The following is a 20,954-nucleotide window of genomic DNA, read 5'->3' as shown; positions in this document are numbered from 1 at the left end:
GATGCCGCTTTAGTTGCCCATTCAGAGCCAGCTCTACAGCGCTTGACGTCCTGCTTTGCGGAAACTGCCAAAATGTTTGGCCTGGAAGTCAGCCTGAAGAAAACTGAGGTCCTCCATCAGCCAGCTTCCCACCATGATTACCAGCCCCCCCACATCTCCATCGGGCACACAAAACTCAAAACGGTCAACCAGTTTATCTATCTCGGCTGCACCATTTCATCAGATGCAAGGATCGACAATGAGATAGACAACAGACTCGCCAAGGCAAATAGCGCCTTTGGAAGACTACACAAAAGAGTCTGGAAAAACAACCAACTGAAAAACCTCACAAAGATAAGCGTATACAGAGCCATTGTCATACCCACACTCCTGTTCGGCTCCTGATCATGGGTCCTCTACCGGCACCACCTACGGCTCCTAGAACGCTTCCACCAGCGTTGTCTCCGCTCCATCCTCAACATCCATTGGAGCGCTTACATCCCTAACGTCGAAGTACTCGAGATGGCAGAGGTCAACAGCATCGAGTCCACGCTGCTGAAGATCCAGCTGCGCTGGATGGGTCACGTCTCCAGAATGGAGGACCATCGCCTTCCCAAGATCGTGTTATATGGCGAGCTCTCCACTGGCCACCGTGAGAGAGGTGCACCAAAGAAAAGGTACAAGGACTGCCTAAAGAAATCTCTTGGTGCCTGCCACATTGACCACCGCCAGTGGGCTGATAACGCCTCAAACCGTGCATCTTGGCGCCTCACCGTTTGGCGGGCAGCAACCTCCTTTGAAGAAGACCGCAGAGCCCACCTCACTGACAAAAGGCAAAGGAGGAAAAACCCAACCCCAACCAACCAATTTTCCCCTGCAACCGCTGCAATCGTGCCTGCCTGTCCCGCATCGGACTTGTCAGCCACAAACGAGCCTACAGCTGACGTGGACTTTTTACCCCCTCCATAAATCTTCGTCTGTGAAGCCAAGCTAAAGAAAGGCGGTGTACAGCCCGTCACCCCGTCCAAAGCCCTCTGCGCAGCTCAGACGGCGAAGTCCTCCTCAGCGACAAGATCTCCATCCTCAATCGATGGTCAGAACACTTCCAATCTCTTTTCAGTGCCAACCGCTCAGTCCAAGAATCCGCCCTGCTCCAGCTCCCTCAACAGCCCTTGAGTCTAGAGCTGGATGAGGTGCTTACCCGGGAAGAGACATATAAGGCAATTGACCAACTGAAAAGTAGCAAAGCAGCAGGTATGGATGGAATTTCCCCCCCACCCCCCCCCCCCCCCCACCCCCCAGAGGTGTGGAAGGCTGGTGGCAAAACTCTGCATGCCAAACTGCATGAGTTTTTCATGCTCTGCTGGGACCAAGGAAAGCTGCCTCAGGAACTTCGTGATGCCATCATCATCACCCTGTACAAAAATAAAGGCGAAAAATCAGACTGCTCAAACTACAGGGGAATCACGGCGCTCTCCATTGCAGGCAAATTCTTCGCTAGGATTCTCCTTAATAGACTACTACCTAGTGTCGCTGAAAATGTCCTCCCAGAATCACAGTGTGGCTTTCGCGCAAACAGAGGAACTACTGACATGGTCTTTTCCCTCAGACAGCTCCAAGAAAAGTGCAGAGAACAAAACAAAGGACTCTACATCACCTTTGTTGACCTCCACAAAGCCTTTGACACCGTGAGCAGGAAAGGGCTTTGGTAAATATTAGAGCGCATCGGATGCTTCCCTAAGTTCCTCAACATGGTTGTCCAACTGCACGAAAATCAACAAGGTCGGGTCAGATACAGCAATGAGCTCTCTGAACCCTTTTCCATTAACAATGGCATGAAGCAAGGCTGCGTCCTCACACCAACCCTCTTTACTATCTTTTTCAGCATGATGCTGAAACAAGCCATGAAAGACCTCAACAATGAAGACACTGTTTATATCTGGTACCGCACGGATGGCAGTCTCTTCAATCTGAGGCGCCTGCACGGTCACACCAAGACACAAGAGCAACTTGTCCGTGAACTACTCTTTGCAGATGATGCCGCTTTAGTTGCCCATTCAGAGCCAGCTCTCCAGCACATGACGTCCTGTTTTGCAGAAACTGCCAAAATGTTTGGCCTGGAAGTCAGCCTGAAGAAAACTGAGGTCCTCCATCAGCCAGCTCCCCACCATGACTACCAGCCCCCCCCCCACATCTCCATCGGGCACATAGAACTCAAAACGGTCAACCAGTTTACCTACCTCGGCTGCACCATTTCATCTGATGTAAGAATCAACAATGAGATAGACAACAGACTCGCCAAGGCAAATAGCGCCTTTGGAAGACTACACAAAAGAGTCTGGAAAAAAACAATCACCTGAAGAAACACAGAAAGATCAGCGTGTACAGAGCTGTTGTCATACCCACCCTCCTGTTCGGCTCTGAATCATGGGTCCTCTACCGGCATCACCTACGGCTCCTAGAACGCTTCCACCAGTGTTGTCTCCGCTCCATCCTCAACATTCATTGGAGTGACTTCATCACCAACATCGATGTACTCGAGCTGGCAGAGTCTTCAAGCATCGAATCCACGCTGCTGTAGATCCAACTGCGCTGGGTGGGCCACGTCTCCAGAATTGAGGACCATCGCCTTCCCAAGATCGTGTTATATGGCGAGCTCTCCACTAGCCACTGCGACAGAGGTGCACCAAAGAAGAGGTACAAGGACTGCTTAAAGAAATCTCTTGGTGACTGCAACATTGACCACCGCCAGTGGGCTGATATCGCCTCCAACCGTGCATCTTGGCGCCTCACAGTTCAGCGGGCAGCAACCTCCTTTGAAGAAGACCGCAGAGCCCACCTTACTGACAAAAGACAAAGGAGGAAAAACCCAACACCCAACCCCAACCAACCAATTTTCCCTTGCAACTGCTGCAACCGTGCTTGCCTGTCCCGCCTCGGACTTGTCAGTCACCAACGAGCCTGCAGCAGACGTAGACATACTCCTCCATAAATCTTTGTCCGCGAAGCCAAGCCAAAGAAAGAAAGAAATAATAAAATTGGAAGAAAGGTACCATTATGTAACAGATTCATCGAGTTATACAGAATGTAAATGGACCTCTGTCCCAATTTGTCCATGCTGATCAAAATGCAAATCCACGTTAAGCCCATTTCCAGCATTTAGCTCATATAAACATCCTATCCATAACCTTGTCAAAATGTTAGCTGAACATTGTAATTGTACTTCTCTGTACAATTTACTCTGGTAGCTCATTCCACCTCTCTTGTGTGGAAAACCTTTACTCTCAGATCTTTTAAATGTTTTACCTCTCATTTTAAACCTATGCCAACTCATTTTAGAATCCTGTACCATGGGAAAAAGACTGTGACTATTGACCCTATTTCGGCCCCTTTTCAAGACCTCCTTAAGATCTTTCAGCTTTGTTTCATCCATGGAAAACAACCCCAACCTATTCTCTCCTTATAACTCAAATCATCCCATTCACGGAATGTTCCTGTGAAACTTTTCTGCATGGTTTCAAAGATATGGACAAAATTAAAGGGTTGTGTAGAAAATCTTCTGGGGAAGATGAAGAGAAAGTTCTTTACACAGTGATTATGATCTGGAACATATTGCTTATGGTGGAAACAATCAAGTGTCACAAAAGGAAACTGGATTAGCAATCAAAGCAAAATAATGTGTATGTCTACATGGAAAAAATGAGGACAATGTGTCCCATTATACAGAGAGCATGGATATAAGTGCTGTGCCTAAATGTTCTGTCATAATGGGCTTCCTGAACAGGGGCTCCACTTAAGTGGACTTCAGTTTTACTCAGACGTAGTTCAATAGTCAAATGGAAGATTGTTGAGGCGGGTGTGGGGGGGGGGGAGGGGTGTTGGGATGAAATTTAACTGAAATTTTCAGAGCATGTACTTACCTGTTTTGTCATCACAGTGTGCTGATGCTTAATGGGGAGGAGGTAGAGGAGACTGAAATGCCTGGATTTGTTGATGACCAACAGACATTTTATTGTGGCAATGTGGCCCATCAGCAGCTAATTCAGGTGAGTGGGACTCCAGATATAACATTATTTTTCAAGTGCAAGCACGTTTTATCAAAATATCTTAACATTTGTTCTTCACTAAATATTGGTAGGCAGTATGAATTTCATCAAGACAACTGCAGTATCACTGCAGAAGTTATATTTTTATTGGTACAGAGAGAACAAATGGGTTCAAACATTGAGAAAGAATCTCAGATCTTGCAGGAGTTCAATTTTACGTGTTTCAATGTTTTCTGTTTCCAGACTATTATGGTTTGATATATATCCATTTACTGTCACCTTCGCCAATGGTCCCTTATATAATCCTTTAATCCAATTAATATATTTATCTGGTAGGTTGAACCTCTGTAGTACTTTGAATAAATAATTCCATTCTACTCTTTCAAAGGCTTTCTCTGCATCTAAGGCAACCTCCACTGTTGGCGTCTTGTTTCCTTGTACTGCATGGATTAAGTTAATGAACTTACAGATATTGTCCGTTGTTCATCTTTTCTTAATAAATCCAGTTTGATCTAGTTTTACTATTTTTGGTACACAGTCGTCCAATCTGTTTGCTAATAGTTTATCTATTATCTTATAATCTGTGTTAAGTCGATATATTGGTCTATACTATGCTGGTGTTGGTGGATCTTTCCCCGTCTTTGGTATTACTGTAATTATTGGTGTTTAGCATGAATCTGGCATGTTTTGTGTTTCTTCAGTCTGGTTCATTACTTCCAGGAGAGGAGGAATTAATAAATCTTTAAATGTTTTATAGAATTCTATTGGGAGTCCATCCTCTCCCAGCGTTTTATTGTTCGGTAGTTTTTTTAATATATCCTGTATTTCCTCTATTTCAAATGATTTTATTAATTTATTTTGCTCCTCCTTGCAATTTCAGTAGTTCAATTTTAGCTAGAAACTCATCTATTTTGTCTTCTTTCCCTTCGTTCTCAGTTCGATATAGTTGCTCGTAGAATTCTTTGAAGTTTTGATTGATCTCCATTGGGTTATATGTAATTTATTTGCCCTTTTTCCTTGATGCCAATACTGTTCTTTCAGTTTGTTCTGTCTTAAGCTGCCAAGCTACTATTTTGTGCGTTTTTTCTCCTAGCTCATAATACTTCTGCTTTGTCTTCATTATGTTAATTATCGCTCTTATGTTGAAGAGATAAAAATATTTGTTTAATTTCTCAGCCATTTCTGTATTTCCATGTTTTCAATGTTTGTAAGGTATCTACAATTATTGTACATTTTCTTCTTGTGCATGCTTTTAATTGTTCCCATTCGTCTACATTTTGAACTTGTAGAAACTTGCATACTTTTATCAATTTGTTTGGATTATTCTTTGCAAGATTCCTAAAAAATTTTATGCTTAGGAATATTTTTTATATTGTTGGGAACAGTGGATCAAGCTGAAATATATAATGGTGAGGTGAAGTATTTTCCCATATGACAATCTGATAAGATATCACTGTTGTCACTGAAAATTAAAGTGATGTAATTAAGACCAGATATCTGATTGAAATGGTTTATGATGTATAAGAATCTGCCAGTATTGCATACTAGAGTCCCTAGAGGGTTCACCATGATGAGAAAATAAAAATCCTACATTATACAAGTGACCCGCAGCTCAGATTTTATTGTTGATGGATTTGTTCTTTTAGCTTTCTAAAACTTTTTGGATTTCCCTGCAGCACACCACAAGTCACAGGCCTCCAGTCTGAGAAGTAATTGTCCACGGCCACTCACTGGCTTCTCCCACACAGCCGATGTTTTTGAATATTTTGATATGAGATTTCACATCCAAAGTACAGAGTACCTATGGATAGATATTAAAATTCTCAACGATACACTACACTTAAAATCACCAATGCCTGAAGAGGGTGCACAAAATCAGTGAACTGGTGCGGACTCGAAAGGCCAACATGGCCTGTTTCCGCTCCGTAAATGGTTATATGGTTATCTGGTAATGGGCTTTTTCTGGTTAAGAGTGAGTAATCAGCTTGTACTCCCATTAAAAATGTCAGCTGTGACATGTATTGTAATGTACTCAGAGCACTGATGACTGTTGTACTTTGCAGATAACATCTGGTTCAGTACGACTAGTTAGCCAAGAACCCAAGTCTCTGGTTAGTGAATGGAAGGAACCAAATGGAAAGAATATCAGTGTCGCATCCTGTAATAACAGCCAGGTAGTAGTGGCAGTGGGTCGTGTATTGTATTACCTGGAAATCCACCCAAGAGAACTCAAACAAATCAGGTAATGAATCCTTTAGAATCATAATAATTTTTTTTTGTTGGTAATTCTTTATTTATCGCACTATGAACCATATCAACCAATATATTTATGGATGCATATCTTTAAATATTCACAGTGATATTTTCTCTTTTTTTCCCCCATTCCTCCATTCCCCCCTTCCCACCCCCTCCAAAAACAATAAATATTGAACATATAAAATACAATAAACAATATCTTTATACAAAAGGAATACAAACAAAAAAGACGTATCATCTACTTATTCACATTAAATCTGATCGTGTTTATCTTCATATCATTTTAGGTGGTAGTGGTCTGAGGCTTGCTCTTTCTGTTATGTTCCATATATGGTTCCCAGGTTTTTTCCAAACATTGTAACTTTGTCTTTAAAATTTTTTTTCCCCAATGGGATACCCTTAAACTTGGTTATATATTCCATTAATGTTTGTAGTCATATAGTCCAATGTGGCTATCTTATATCTTTATTTTCACTTCTTTTCTGCCTCTTCACCACCTCCATCCCCTTTTTTTCCATTACTGTTTTTTAAGTTTTCCTTTTTAATCTCAATATATGATAATGCACTTAAGACATGAAATACTCCAACAATCCCCACAAGCAATAACCCTTTAACCCCAAATGAACCTCCCCTCCTTGGATTGCCCCTTGTCCCTTGATGGCAACCACAACTCCCCTTGCTATTTGGTTTGTGCACTTACTCGCAAGCGTCAACCGATTTCGTAGTGACCATTATTCTCCCACCCCCAGCCCCCCCAGAGAACACTATTTTCCTATAAATATAACAAAGCTCTTTTTTTCCCCTTCTTCCCCTTCTCTTATCCATCTTTTAATCTTTATATATACATTATCTTTACTTTATATTTGTACATATTTTTGTATGTTTTCTTGCCGGTCTTCCTTCTTGTCACTCTTCCTCCTCTCTTCTGTCTTGCAAATGTTTAGCAAATTCTTGGGCTTTCTTTGGATCCGACAACAGTCTATTCCATTCCCCAGGAATAAATACTTTGAGTACTGCTGGATGTCTTAATATAAAGTTATAACCTTTCTTCCATAAGATTGTTTTCGGCATGTTGAATTCGTTCCTTTTCTTTAAAAATTCGAAGCTTGTGTCTGGGTAAAAAAAATATTTTTTGTATCTTATATTCCAACGGCTTATTGTCTTCTCTAACCTTCTTTCTTGCCTGCTCCAGTATGTTTTCTCTTGTCGTATATCTTAGAAGTTCTACCAATATTGATCTCTGTTTTTGATGTTGTGGCAGTTTCGGTACTAGCGCTCTATGCGCCCTTTCGATTTCTATTTCTTCATGTGAATCTGTCATTCCCAGCACCTTCTGGATCCATCCTTTTATAAATTACTTCATATCTGACCCTTCTTTGCCTTCTTTCAGGCCCACTATTTTTGTTGTTTTGTCTACTATAGTTTTCCAATACGTCAATTTTTTGTGACAATAAATCTTGTGTCTCTTTTATTTTTTTTTCACTCTCTTCCAACTTCCCTCTTAAATCATTTATCTCCATTTCTACAGCAGCTTCTCGTTCCTCCACCTTTTCTACTCTTTTCCCTATTTCAGTCATGACCAATTCTAAGCTTTGCATTCTGTCTTCAGCTCTTTTCATTTTTCTCTTGATTGAACAAAATTCTAATGATAGCCATTTTTTTAATTACCTCATTTGTTCTTCAATAAAGGCTTTATCTAAATTTTGTCCTTTTTTACCTTCTTCTTCCGTGTTTGTATCTATGTCTGTGTCATCTTCTTCTCTTCTCTGTATCTGTGTATCTTCATCCTTCTCTGGTGAGCTGCTTCTGTATCCTTGCTGGGCTTCCAGCTGTTGGGCTTTCTGCTGCAGGTCGACCCGTTGTTGGACCCCCTGCTGCAGGCCGACCCACTGCTGGGCCCCCTGCTACAGGCCGACCCACTGCTGGGCCCCCTGCTGCAGGCCGACCCACTGCTGGGCCCCCTGCTGCAGGCCGACCCACTTGCTGGGCCCCCTGCTGCAGGCCGACCCACTGCTGGGCCGCCTGCTGCAGGCCGACCCACTGCTGGGCCCCCTGCTGCAGGCCGACCCACCACTGGGCCTCCTGCTGCAGGTCGTCCACCTGCCATTTGCTCCGTTGTTGCTCACCCTCTTCCAGCCCTTCATTCTCTTTCTCACCACTCTTCTTCTTTCTTGCTTACTTCCCCCAGCCGAACGTCCCGATATTGGGTGTCTCTCAGCTGGCCGCTCCGCAGCTGACCGACCGCTCCCCAGCTGAGTCCCCCTCCCGCCGGCGTTAATCTTTTCTTTAACTTGTGCATTGTGCATGCGCAACTCTTCGCGCATGCACATTTGCGCACCTCTTCTTTGCTCTGAGAGCCATTTTTGAAGTCCGCTGGTCGGGAGGACACTGCTCCTCTGGGGACTCACTAACACCGGAGACCGGCCTGTCCTCTCCGATATGCAGGTAAGGCCTTCTTTCTTCTCCAGTGATTTTCCTTATTTCCTTTTCTCTGTTATTCTTACTTTTTCTATTTTAGGTTCCATCTTCTGTCTCTTCTCTGTACATTTATCTTTCTCTTCCTGTATTTTATGTTTATTATAACATAACATAACAATTACAGCACGGAAACAGGCCATTAGGCCCTTCTAGTCCGCACCGAACCAAACACCCCTTTCTAGTCCCACCTCCCTGCACAATGCCCATAACCCTCCATCTTCTTCTCATCCATATACCTGTCCAACCTTTTCTTAAATAATACAATTGACTCCGCCGCCACTATTTCTCCCGGAAGCTCATTCCACACGGCTACCACTCTCTGAGTAAAGAAGTTCCCCCTCATGTTATCTCTAAACCGCTGCCCCTTAATTTTTAACTCATGTCCTCTTGTTTTAATCTTTCCTCCTCTTAACGAAATAGTCTATCCACATCAACTCTGTCTATCCCTTTCATAATCTTAAATACTTCTATCAAATCCCCTCTCAACCTTCTACGCTCCAAAGAATAAAGACCTAATCTGTCCAATCTCTCCCTATACTCTAGATGCTTAAACCCAGGTTACATTCTGGTAAACCTTCTCTGCACTCTCTCCACTCTGTTTATATCCTTCCTATAATTAGGTGACCAGAACTGCACACAGAACTCCAAATTAGGCCGCACCAACGTCTTATACAATCTCAACATCACCTCCCAACTCCTATATTCCATGCAATGATTGATAAAGGCCAGCATACTAAAAGCCTTCTTCACCACCCTATTCACGTGAGTTTCTACCTTCAGGGAACGATGTACCGTTACTCCTAAATCTTTCTGCTCTTCTGTATTCCTCAATGCTCTCCCATTTACCACATATGTCCTATTCTGATTCTTCTTACCAAAATGAAGCACCTCACACTTATCAGCATTAAATTCCATCTGCCATTTTTCAGCCCACTTTTCTAAGCAGCCCAAATCGCTCTGCAATCCTTGAAAACCTTCTTCATTATCCACTATTCCACCTATCTTAGTATCGTCTGCATATTTACTAATCCAATTCACCACCCCATCATCTAGATCATTAATGTATATAACGAACAACAATGGGCCTTTTTTCAAACTTTTTTTTTTCTTTTCTCTGGAGAGGGCTGGTTCCACTCAACCAGCCACTACTCCATCCCGTGACTTTCTCTAGAATCATAATAATTGACTTCACTTGAGCCACTGAAATTTCTCTGTTCCCAATGTTGGTCCAAACCCAAGTGAACACCAACAGGAACCAAGAAGTCACATACAAACTCTATGTGGATTCTGGACCACATCTGTGCCTGCCTGTCAACCTTCTGACCTTTTTTTAAAAAAAATTTCTGATTCAAAAAATTTATTGCATGTTCCTAAATTCTAGCGTCCTTAAGTTTGTGGACCTACTTTTGTAAAATAATTCCTCAATTTACTTTAAAAAAGAATCAGTGGCCTTGTCCATTCCACCCTTGATTCTTTAACCCTTTTGAGTTCTCTGTGCTCCTACAGTTTCGGCTCCAAGCCCTTCCTCATCCCTTCTTTGATAGCTGAAGGCTCTACTCTGAAATTCCTTCCCTCTGTTCCTCTACTGGTTTGACCATGGTTAAAGTCGTTTTTCTTCATATCTTTTGAATTTGCTTCATTTAAAATATTGTTTAGGTGTATCAATGAGTTATTGCTTCATTTAATTGTTTGGTAATGTTTTGGAGCGAGTTTAATTTTTCACATTTTTGAAGAGAGCTGAGATTAAGAAAATATTTTTGGATCATTTGCTGTAAACATTCACTTCATCTTTCTAAGATGAACTTGAATCCACATCTTAGATTGAAACATGTCATAATTTTATCCCCATTAACCAAGCATACTAAAGGCCATCCCAGGGTTATGACCTAGCTTTCATAATATCATTAAATTCAATGGCACAATTGGTGTAGCGCTTAGTGGTTCAAATTCCTTGCTGCCTGTAAGGAGTTTGTATGTTCTCCCCGTGTCTGCAAGGGTTTTCCCTGGGGACTCCAGTTTCCTCCTACCATTCAAAACATACCAGGAGTGCAGGTTAATTGGATGTAAAAATTGGGCAGCATGGACTCATAAGCTGAAGTGGCCTGTAACCTTGCTGTTTGTCTAAATTTAAAAGAGTCCTATGTGCTAACATAAACTAGTTCTGCCATTCATAGGAATTAATTTATGTTCTCTCCACTTTTAATCACTTTTGTATCTGTTTTGCATGCTTTTTATGCTATTCATCACAGTATTGGAAAGGTATTGGTTACCATACTGAGTGATTTTTGTGTATTTTCTGACTTGTGGACAAAATTAACTTATGGGTGTCTGTAGAAATGGAACCCATTCATTACCTAGGGATGGCCTGTACATGTTTGTTTTTAGTTCAGGTCAGTGGTTTTCAAACTTTTTCTTTCCACTCACATACCACCTTAAGCATTCCTTACTAATTACAGAGCACCTATGGAATTGGGATTACTTAAGATGGTATATGATTGGAAAGAAAATATTTGAAAATCACTGGTTCAGATGAACAATTGTCCAAACAAATTAATATGAATGCTAGAATTCTGAAATTAAAATTTAAAATAAGAATCAGGAAATACTGAGTTATTGTGGGGAAAAGTTGATTTTTCATTAGAATTTAAAGTAACTTGAAATATAAAATATGCAACGTTAAGAAGGAAGTTTGTTATCTACTCAGTAGAGTGTATATGGACTGCAGTTGAATATAACAGTTTCAAAGCTATGCTTGGGAACTTAACAACCTTTAAGAAAATGTGAACAAAGTGATATTCATTACCCTTCAAAGAATAGTGTCATTGCTCAGTTTTCCAATTTGTAACCTGATCTTTAATGGATATCTGATATCTGGTAGGAATCGAGAAAATGTACAAGTTCTAATGGAAGAAAAATGAATTCCTCATCTGGGGGAAAAATTCGTAGCCTGACAAAATGCTTTAAATTTTATGGGGGAAAAAAATCAATAATGTTTGATTTTGTGAGATAGATTTATTGTCACTCTTTTATATAAAGTCATGGAATGTGACATTCTACCTTTCTTAAAATTCCACCAGTTTTATAAAGATGGAACATGAAGTGGCCTGCTTGGATATCACTCCATTGACTGAGGGAAGCAGTATATCACCCCTCTGCTCTGTGGGCCTTTGGACAGATATTTCAGCCCAGATACTCAGACTGCCATCCTTTGAAATCCTTCATAAGGAGATGCTCGGAGGAGGTAAGAGAAAGGCAACATAAGGTTAATTATTGAGGTTTAAATGGTTTTTATTTCAGAACTTAAAAACTACACATTTTTTGTTAATGTTGAAAACAATTCCTCTTACTGTAAAATATTCAAGGTAAAATATTAGTCTTCAAAGGAGATTATTTGAAGTCAATATACAATGATCACAAACCAAAGTTAACAAAATTTGTATCCTTGGGAAAATATTCATTTTAATGCAGTTTATCCTTCCTATCAGTGTTAGTGGTAAGTCTTTCCAATGCTCCAAGTCATCTTGTAATTTTTTCATTAATGGATGGTAATTGAGTTTATATAGATAGCCGAGGTTTTTATTTAGTTGTATACCTAGGTATTGCATTGCTTGTGTTTGCCATCTAAATGGCGATTCTTTCTTAAACTTTGTGAAATCCGCATTATTCATTGGCATTGCTTCACTTTTATTTGCGTTGATCTTGTACCCCGATACTTCTCCATATTCCTTCAATTTCCTATGTAATTCTTTTATTGATATTTCTGGTTCTGTTAAGTATATTATAACGTCATCTGCAAGTAGACTGATTTTATATTCCTTCTGTTTTATTTTTATCCCTCTTATTTTATTTTCTGTTTTTATCAGTTCTGCTAGTTATGTTCTTCTCCACCTTATATGTTTGTAGTGTTTCATATTTTATTTTTTTATCTGCCAATTCTCTTCTTTTAGTTGTATCTTCCTTTATTGCTAATTCTTTTTCTTTATTTGTTATTTCCCTTTCCAACTGTTCTGTTTCCCAATTGTAGTCCTTCTTCATCTTAGTTACATAACTTATTATTTGCCCTCTGATGAACGCTTTCATTGCGTCCCATAGTATAAACTTATCTTTCACTGATTCCGTATTTATTTCAAAGTACATTTTAATTTGTCGTTCAATTAATTCTCTAAAATCCTGTCCTTTAAGTAGCAGGGAGTTTAATCTCCATCTATACATTCTTGGTGGGATGTCCTCTAGCTCTATTGCCAATAACAGGGGTGAGTGGTCCGATAATAGTCTAGCTTTATATTCCGTTTTCCTAACTCTCTCTTGAATGTGGGCTGATAACAGGAATAGGTCTATCCTTGAGTATGTTTTATGTCTACCCGAATAATATGAATATTCCTTTTCCTTTGGGTGTTGTTTCCTCCATATATCCAAAAGTTGCATTTCTTGAATCGATTTAATTATAAATTTGGTTACTTTGTTCTTTCTGTTAATTTTTTTTCCAGTTTTATCTATGTTTGAGTCCAAATTAAGGTTAAAATCCCCTCCTATTAGTATGTTCCCTTGCGTATCTGCTATCTTCAAAAAGATATCTTGCATAAATTTTTGATCTTCTTCATTAGGTGAATATACATTGAATAAATTGCAAAATTCTGAATATATCTGACATTTTATCATTTTCTATCTCCCTGCTGGATCTATTATTTCCTCTTCTATTTTGATTGGTACATTTTTATTGATTAATATAGCTACTCCTCTGGCTTTTGAATTATATGATGCTGCTGTTATATGTCCTATCCAATCTCTCTTTAATTTCTTGTGTTACACTTCAGTTAGATGTGTTTCTTGTACGAATGCTATATCAATTTTTTCTTTTTTCAGTAAATTTAACAGTTTCTTCCTTTTGATTTGGTTATGTATTCCATTAATATTTAAAGTCATATAGTTCAACATTTCATACTTTGTTTATCTTTCCTTTCCGTTTCCTCATCACCACCTTCCCTTCTTATCCATTTCTACTTTCTTTTTTTGAACACATTATAAGACAATATTTCTAAAACATAAAATATTTCCACTATTCTCATATCTAAAATTCCTTTAACCCCAATAGTCCCTCTCCTTTCTGAGTTGCCTTTTGTCCCTTGTCGGCAATCACATCTCACCTCTCCATTAGGATTTGCGAATCTGCTCGCAAGCGTCAACTGATTTCGCAGTGACTGTTATTCTTCCCCACCCAGCCCCCCCAGAAAAGATTTTAATCTTCATATATAACAAAGGTTAATTCCCTCTTTACTTCCTTTTTTCCCTTTCTTTCCCTTCTTAGTTCTTACCTATACTCTATTTTTTATATATACACATATATATACATACACAGATATACATATATATATATATATATATATATATATATATATATACGTAGTTTGTTATCATTTTTGTTCTTGTTACATCTCTTCATCTCTCTGTCTGTTTTGTAGTTGTTCTGCAAATTTTCGTGCTTCCTCCGGATCCGAGAAAAGTTTGCTTTGCTGCCCTGGAATAACTATTTTAAGTACCGCTGGGTATTTTAACATAAATGTATAACCTTTTTTCCATAGGGTCGTTTATGCTGCATTGAACTCCTTCCTCTTCTTCAGGAGTTCAAAACTTATATCTGGATAGAAAAAAAATTTTTGACCCTTGTATTCCAGTGGTTTTTTGTCTTCTCTTATTTTTTTCATTGCCTTCTCCAATATATTTTCTCTTGTTGTATATCTTAGGAATTTTACTAGAATGGATCTTGGTTTTTGTTGTGGTTGTGGTTTAGGGTCTAATGTTCTGTGTGCCCTTTCTATTTCCATTTCTTCCTGTAATGCTGGTCTTCCTAGGACCCTGGGGATCCATTCTTTTATAAATTCTTTTATATTTTTGCCTTCTTCATCTTCCTTAAGGACCACTATCTTTATATTGTTTCTTCTATTATAATTTTCCATTATATCTATCTTCTGAGCTAATAGCTCCTGTGTTTCTTTAACTTTTTAATCAGATTCTTCTAATTTCTTTTTTAAGTCATCTACTTCCATTTCTATGGCTGTTTCTCGTTCTTCCACCTTGTCTACTCTTTTTCCTATATCTTTCATGATCATCTCTAATCTATTCACTTTTTCTTCTGTACTTTTTATTCTTCTTTTTATTTCACTGAATTCTTGTGACTCCCATTCTTTTACTGTTTCCATATATTCTTTAAAAAAATATATATCCATGTACTTGCCCTTCCCTTCATCTTCCATTTCTCTGTGTTCTTCCTCCTCTTCTGAGTCCACTCCAGGATCTGTGTCCTTTACCTCTGTCTCTTCTGGTTTTCTTGTTGGGTTGTTTGTTGTATTTTGTTGGGTATATTTGGTCTTCTTATTTTTATTAAAAGTGTCTTGGTGTTGGTCTTCTTTCTCTGGGTTGGTCATCTGTTGTTTCTTTGATTTCTTATTTTTATTCTCTTTCTTCTTGTTCTCGTTATTTTCTATGTTTTCCTGTTGAGAGTCTTGGTGTTGTGTTGTAGTTGTCTGTTTCAGCTGTGGAGATTTACTCCTCAGCTGGTCCCCCCTCCCGTCAGTGTTATTTTTGACTTGCGCATCTTGCATGCGCGAGGATTCGCGCATGCGCGGTAGCGCACTTTTGTTTGGCTCTGTGATCCATTTTTGTAGTCCTGAGTTCGGGGTTTCCACTGATCTCAGGGAGCAGGCTATTCTCTCCACCGCGGACCTCCTCGTACCGGTAAGGCCTTCACCTTCCTCCTCCGATGTCCTTCCTCCTTCTTTTCTTCCCGTTGTTTTGGGTTTTTTTTCTTCGCTGCCATTTTCTCCACACTTTCACTTTGTTGTGGTTTCTATGTTTGTGCCTTTGTTTTTTCTCTATCTTTTTTTTTACTTTTCTGGAGAGGGCTGGAGTTCCCCTACCGGCCACTACTCCATCACGTGACTCCTCCCCTGTGCCAGGATTCTTTCCATGTGAGTTTATAAAGATGAAAAGGAACTTGATTTGAAATATATCGGATGCAATGGAGGTTTCTTCTGTTCAGCTTCAGAAGTTTGACTTCAGCCTTTAGAAATGAGTCGCATAACTCTGAGAAATGAGTAACAAAATAAAACTGCAAGAGAGATACTGGAGTATTGGAGAATGGCATATATAGTCCCCTTGTTTAAAAAAGGTCATAGGGAGAATTCTGGGAATTTAGACAGTGAGTCTTCCGCCAGTGGTGGGAAAACTATTGGGGAGGATTCTTTGGAACAGGATTTATGAGTATTTAGAGAAGTCTAGCCTTCTCAGAGATAGTCAGCATGGCTTTGTGAGGGTTAGGTCATGCTTCACAAGCCTAATTGAGTTCTTTGAAGAAGTTATAAAAAAATTGATGTAGCAGATAAAGTGTATATGGATTTTAATAAAGCATTTTACAAAGTCTCCCAATGGGAGACTTGTTCAGAAAGTTGTGAAGTATGGGATCTGTGGAACCTTGGCTGTGTGGATTCAGAATTGGCTTGCCTGGAGAAAGCTGAGGGTAGTAGTGGATGGAAAGTATTCTGCCTGGAGGTCAGTGACTAGTGAAGTTCCACAGTGATCTGTTTTTGGACCCCTGCTCTTTCTGATTTTTATAAATGACCTGGACGAAGTAGAGGGATGGGTTAGTAAGATTGCACCTGATACAAAGATTGGAAGTGTTTGTAGATTGGAAATTGTAGAAGATTGTCGTAGGTTACAGCAGGATATAGACAGGATGCAAAGTTGGGAGGTAAAGTAGTAGATGAAGTTTGATCTGGCTAAGAAGGTCAAATGTGAAGGCAGACTTCTTAAAAAGGTGGAAGAACAGAGGGACCTTTGGGTCCAAATTCATCTCTCAAAGTTGCTGTGCAAGTTGTTTAAGAGTTGAGAGGTAATATTGCAGCTCAATAAAACTGGCAAGATCACGCTTGGAATATTGTGATCCGTTCTGGTTGCAGAGGAGGTTAACCTGGATTGGACAATGGTTTTATGAGGCAAGGGTTAATAGGGCTAGGGTTTTTCTCTTTGGAGCAGAGAAGGATGAAGGGTGGCTGAATAGAGGCCTGCAAGATTGAAAGGAATAGATTGAGTGGAAAGCCAACACCATTTTCTCGAGGTGAGAGTCGCAAACCCCAGAGAATATCTGTATAAGATGAGGGAAGTAAAGTTTTGGAGGGATGTCAGGTGTAAGTTTTTTTTTAACACAGAGTATTGAGCATTTGGAATGCATTATCAAGGGTGGTGATGGAACCTGATACAAATGGGACATTTAAAATACTTTTAGACAGGCAAATCGATGCAAGAAAAGTAGAGGGATTTTGGTGTGAGGATGGGAAGGTTGAGTTTGTTGAGAAGGTTTATATGTCAGGACAGCATCGTGGGCTGGAGGGCCTGTACTGTGCTTATACGTTCAGCGATGGAGTAACTCATTGGGTCAGGCACCATCCATAGCAGGGAATGGATAGTCAACATTTTGGGAAACAAAACTGCTTTTGTGACCTGAGGAGAGAAATTAGTTGATTTATTTTTCCACAGAGAGTTGAGTCTTTGGAATTGTTTTTTTTTCCACTACCTCTTGAAGAAGAGAGTTTGAAAGATTCTAAGAATGAGGTTGATAAATTCATAATGTAAGAGAGTGAAAGGATACCATGGGTGGGTAGAAATGCAGGGTTAAAATTTCAGTCATATCAGTCACAGTGTTAGTAAATGGCAGGACTTTTGAGGGGCCATTAGGCTTCTCTTCTAATTTATAAGTTGATATGAATGATTATGAAGGCAAAGCATTTCCATTGGATTATTCAAAATATTTGCATTCAGTTATTGTTTAACAATGCAAATGAAACATCATGATCATACAATTATTTAAATTCTGTTTTGAAGAAAGGTTGCTTGATAAAAAGATTGGGGATCAGACTGTAAATTGCAAATGAAATAAGTGTAGTTTTATACTAATTAAACTTAAGGTGTTAACTTCTAAAAATTTGAAGCATTTATTTTTATTGCCAAATGATTGTAGTTTTACACAAAATAATGTTCCTTTTCAGTACCTGTTTTAGATTATTTGCAATCTAAATGTATGCTTAGTGTGACAGAAACCTTATCAGGTGTTAGATCATGATGAACCTTCATTCCATATTTCTTTGAGAATTCAAAGAAATAAAAATTCTTTTGCTTTGGCCTTTGCCTGATGATGAAAGGGATGTACATGTGAAGATTTTTCTAAATCAAATCTCGAATTAATCTTTATTTTACTGTTTATCTCTGCACATTTACTGCTGCAAAATTAAAGATTTGTAGTCAAAAAGATTTTAGAGGGCCTCTGATCTGTACTTTTACAGCAGGGTTTAATACCAACTTGTATTTTCCTGAGGGTGGCCCTTTGCCAACTCACAATTCTTATTTCCTCATTCCTAGATTTTGGAATGTGAATGTCATTGACCCTGAGGATGCTAAAGTCACTAGTAAAGCTCCCATCAGAGCCTAAATCTCAAAGGATACAACAAGGTGGCACAGTAGGCTGCGAACATCTGTCATTATCCCTAGCTTTATCTTTCAAAGCTAAACACAATCCGCTGGAGTTACTTAGCAGGTCCAGCAGCATTAGTGGGGGGGGAAAAAAAAGATTGATGTTTCTGATCAAAATGTGTCTTTATCAGGACTCACATTCCTGCATCTGCAGTCTCTCGTGTTTCTCCAGTATCTGTTAAAGCGGTCAGTTTTTATTGAAAATGAAATAACTTTTTTTAATAATAAAAGTTATTTTTAAAATCTCCCAAAGCCACTAAAGGTGGCTTTGCCTTTTTTATTTTCTCCACAGCTGTGCAATTTCCCATTCAACAAATTGGTTTGGGATCCAAGAACAGGTAGTCTTCTGTAAATGCTTGGAAGGCTGAACAGTCCTGCTGTTCTGTTCACTCTTTCAGGAATCCACTGATGGAGCCACATTTCTTCAGTTGAAAAATTCTCACAGTTCCAAATGAACTGCCAGCAACAAACATAAATTCAGGCTGCTGCTGTGATATAATTATAGTATAATTTACTGTTTTTTTAAAAATGTAAACACTTACTCCATTTCTTTTTTTTCTATTTTATTGCAGAGATCATTCCACGGTCCATTTTGATGACAACATTTGAAGGCAGCCATTACCTGTTGTGTGCTCTGGGAGATGGAGCTCTCTTTTACTTTGGACTTGAAATAGAAACAGGTATATTAATAGCTCCATACTTAATGTTTGAAGCTTAGGTAAACACTTGGTATCTTTGCATTGAATAAAGGGAGATTGCAAAATGCAAATTTTAAAAAATCTATTAAAGCCTTTCCATTGGTTGAATGTATTTAAGAGGATTAAAAAAGGAAGAACAATTCAGCAGGAATGTTGATGCTTCGAGATCTGCTTTTGTTTTAAAAGATTATCATGTATTTTGAAATCCACTCAAGTGCTATATGCTAGGCTCCACATAGGAAAACAAGTTAGAAAATTTTGTGCATTACCTGTGGTACAGGAGATGTAGTTGCATTTGAATTTATCACTTCTAAATATAGTGATAGCTGATAAAACATCAGCCAAAACTTATGGTGAACAAATATTAAGATTTGTGGCTACAACTCTTAAATAGCATTATGGAGTAACTATATCAAATACTTTAAAAAATGGTGGCGGAGTTGCTGCAATTGCAGTGCTGATGTGGACCCATTGGGGGGGTGGGGGGGGGATGTGGAGACCATCCACATTTGATAGGGAGAAGAGATGACCATATGGGACAGTGACCAAAGTGGTGGACGAATGAGGGGGCTCTGCGGTTGAAGAATGAAAAGGCTATTGGTCTCCAGGTGGCGCTCATGGAGTTAACACGTTTTGGTTTTTGCTCCATAAAATATACTATTTTTAACTTGTATCCACCTTTGAACTAACTTCACAGAAGTCAGAAAGATCTTTATTATTTCTCTAATTATACTTGAGTCTGAAAATTTTGAAGAAATGACTGAAGGAAAAGCTACACGAGCTAAAACCCGGGCAGAAGAAGGTGACGGCCGAGAGGAGAAACAACCAGACATTAAACTAAGTGAGATGACCTTCACTGACTTTTAAAAATTCTTTCGTGATGAATTCAAAGATGTTTGTCGCAAAAAAGACCTAGCTGAACTTCGTACAGCTTTAATTGCCTCAGAAGCTGAAACCAAAAAACAACATACCTTAATTGCAGCTCTTCAAACTGAAGTTCAACAAAAAGAGATTAGACTGACTGAGGTCGAACAGAAACTTTCCAAAGCAATTAAACAGCTAGAAGCGCTCCAGCTGAAAAGTATTGATTCAGAGAACCGTTCCAGAAGACAAAATATTCGTTTGGTTGGAATTCCTGAAGGCATTGAGAAAGGAGATCTCCTGACGTTTTTTGCTGAGCTTTTAAAAGAAGCATACCCATCCGAATTCCCTGCTGATCCACCGCTACTCGATAGAATACATCGTATCTGGAACCGAAATGCTGAAGCTTCCAAACCCAGAGTGGTGATGGTCCGTATGCGTTACGTGAGTACAAAGGATAGATTGATTCGTACAGCCAGAAGACTTGGAAATGTGACTGTTCGTGGCTTTAGTCTAAGAGCCTACGAAGATTTTAGTCCGGAGGTAGTACGGGCTTGAAGACTGTTTAAAGATCTGATGTCCGAATGTTTTGAGAAGAAACTGAAACCTGCGCTCCTGTATCCTGCGAGGCTCAGGATTTCTCCGGAGAACCAAGCTCGTCAAATATTCGACTCCGTGTCTGCAGCACGGAACTACCTGTCGGCTAATTTCCCGTCTAGCGCGACCTCTCAGCCCGAGTGACCGAGAAAAAATGTGGTAGATATCGGTCTTTTTTAGGTTAATAGTCAGATTCTGATTTCTGACCATTCGAAAAGTAATAGATCATTATAGCTCTAATTATCCTGTTCATCTTTAACACATTTTTATATATTTTCTTTCTCCTCTGTGAGAAATTTTTTTTTAAATATATAAGTGTATGTTTAATTTTATATTAATCTATACTAATAATATGATTACATTCTTTACTATTTTATTTCTGAGTTACTGAAAATGGCGATTTTTTTATTTTTTGTTTATTAAAACTTTTCATGGTTTTTTTTACATTCGCCATTTTCTCTGTCTTTCTTCATAAAGTAATTTTAAAATGATTTAACTCTTTATGACTTTGTTTTATCAG

At 39.2% G+C, this 20,954-nt stretch overlaps 1 protein-coding gene across 2 annotated transcripts in view; it reads left to right on the top strand.

The window, feature by feature from the left end:
- Window positions 1–20,954, top strand: part of ddb1 (damage-specific DNA binding protein 1) — a 130,919-nt gene that overhangs the window by 49,055 nt on the left and 60,910 nt on the right. For both annotated transcript variants that reach the window (XM_069901467.1, XM_069901458.1), the window contains exons 12-15: window positions 3,917–4,025; window positions 6,089–6,267; window positions 11,837–12,000; window positions 18,851–18,958. In XM_069901467.1, the coding sequence (XP_069757568.1) occupies window positions 3,917–4,025; window positions 6,089–6,267; window positions 11,837–12,000; window positions 18,851–18,958 (560 nt within the window). The remainder of the gene's footprint in view (window positions 1–3,916; window positions 4,026–6,088; window positions 6,268–11,836; window positions 12,001–18,850; window positions 18,959–20,954) is intronic.

Source organism: Narcine bancroftii, chromosome 1, assembly GCF_036971445.1.
Source record: "Narcine bancroftii isolate sNarBan1 chromosome 1, sNarBan1.hap1, whole genome shotgun sequence".
In the NCBI taxonomy this organism is placed as follows: Eukaryota; Metazoa; Chordata; class Chondrichthyes; order Torpediniformes; family Narcinidae; genus Narcine; species Narcine bancroftii.
The sequence above is the reverse complement of the archived record's forward strand: the minus strand, read 5'-3'. Positions and strand labels throughout refer to the sequence as shown.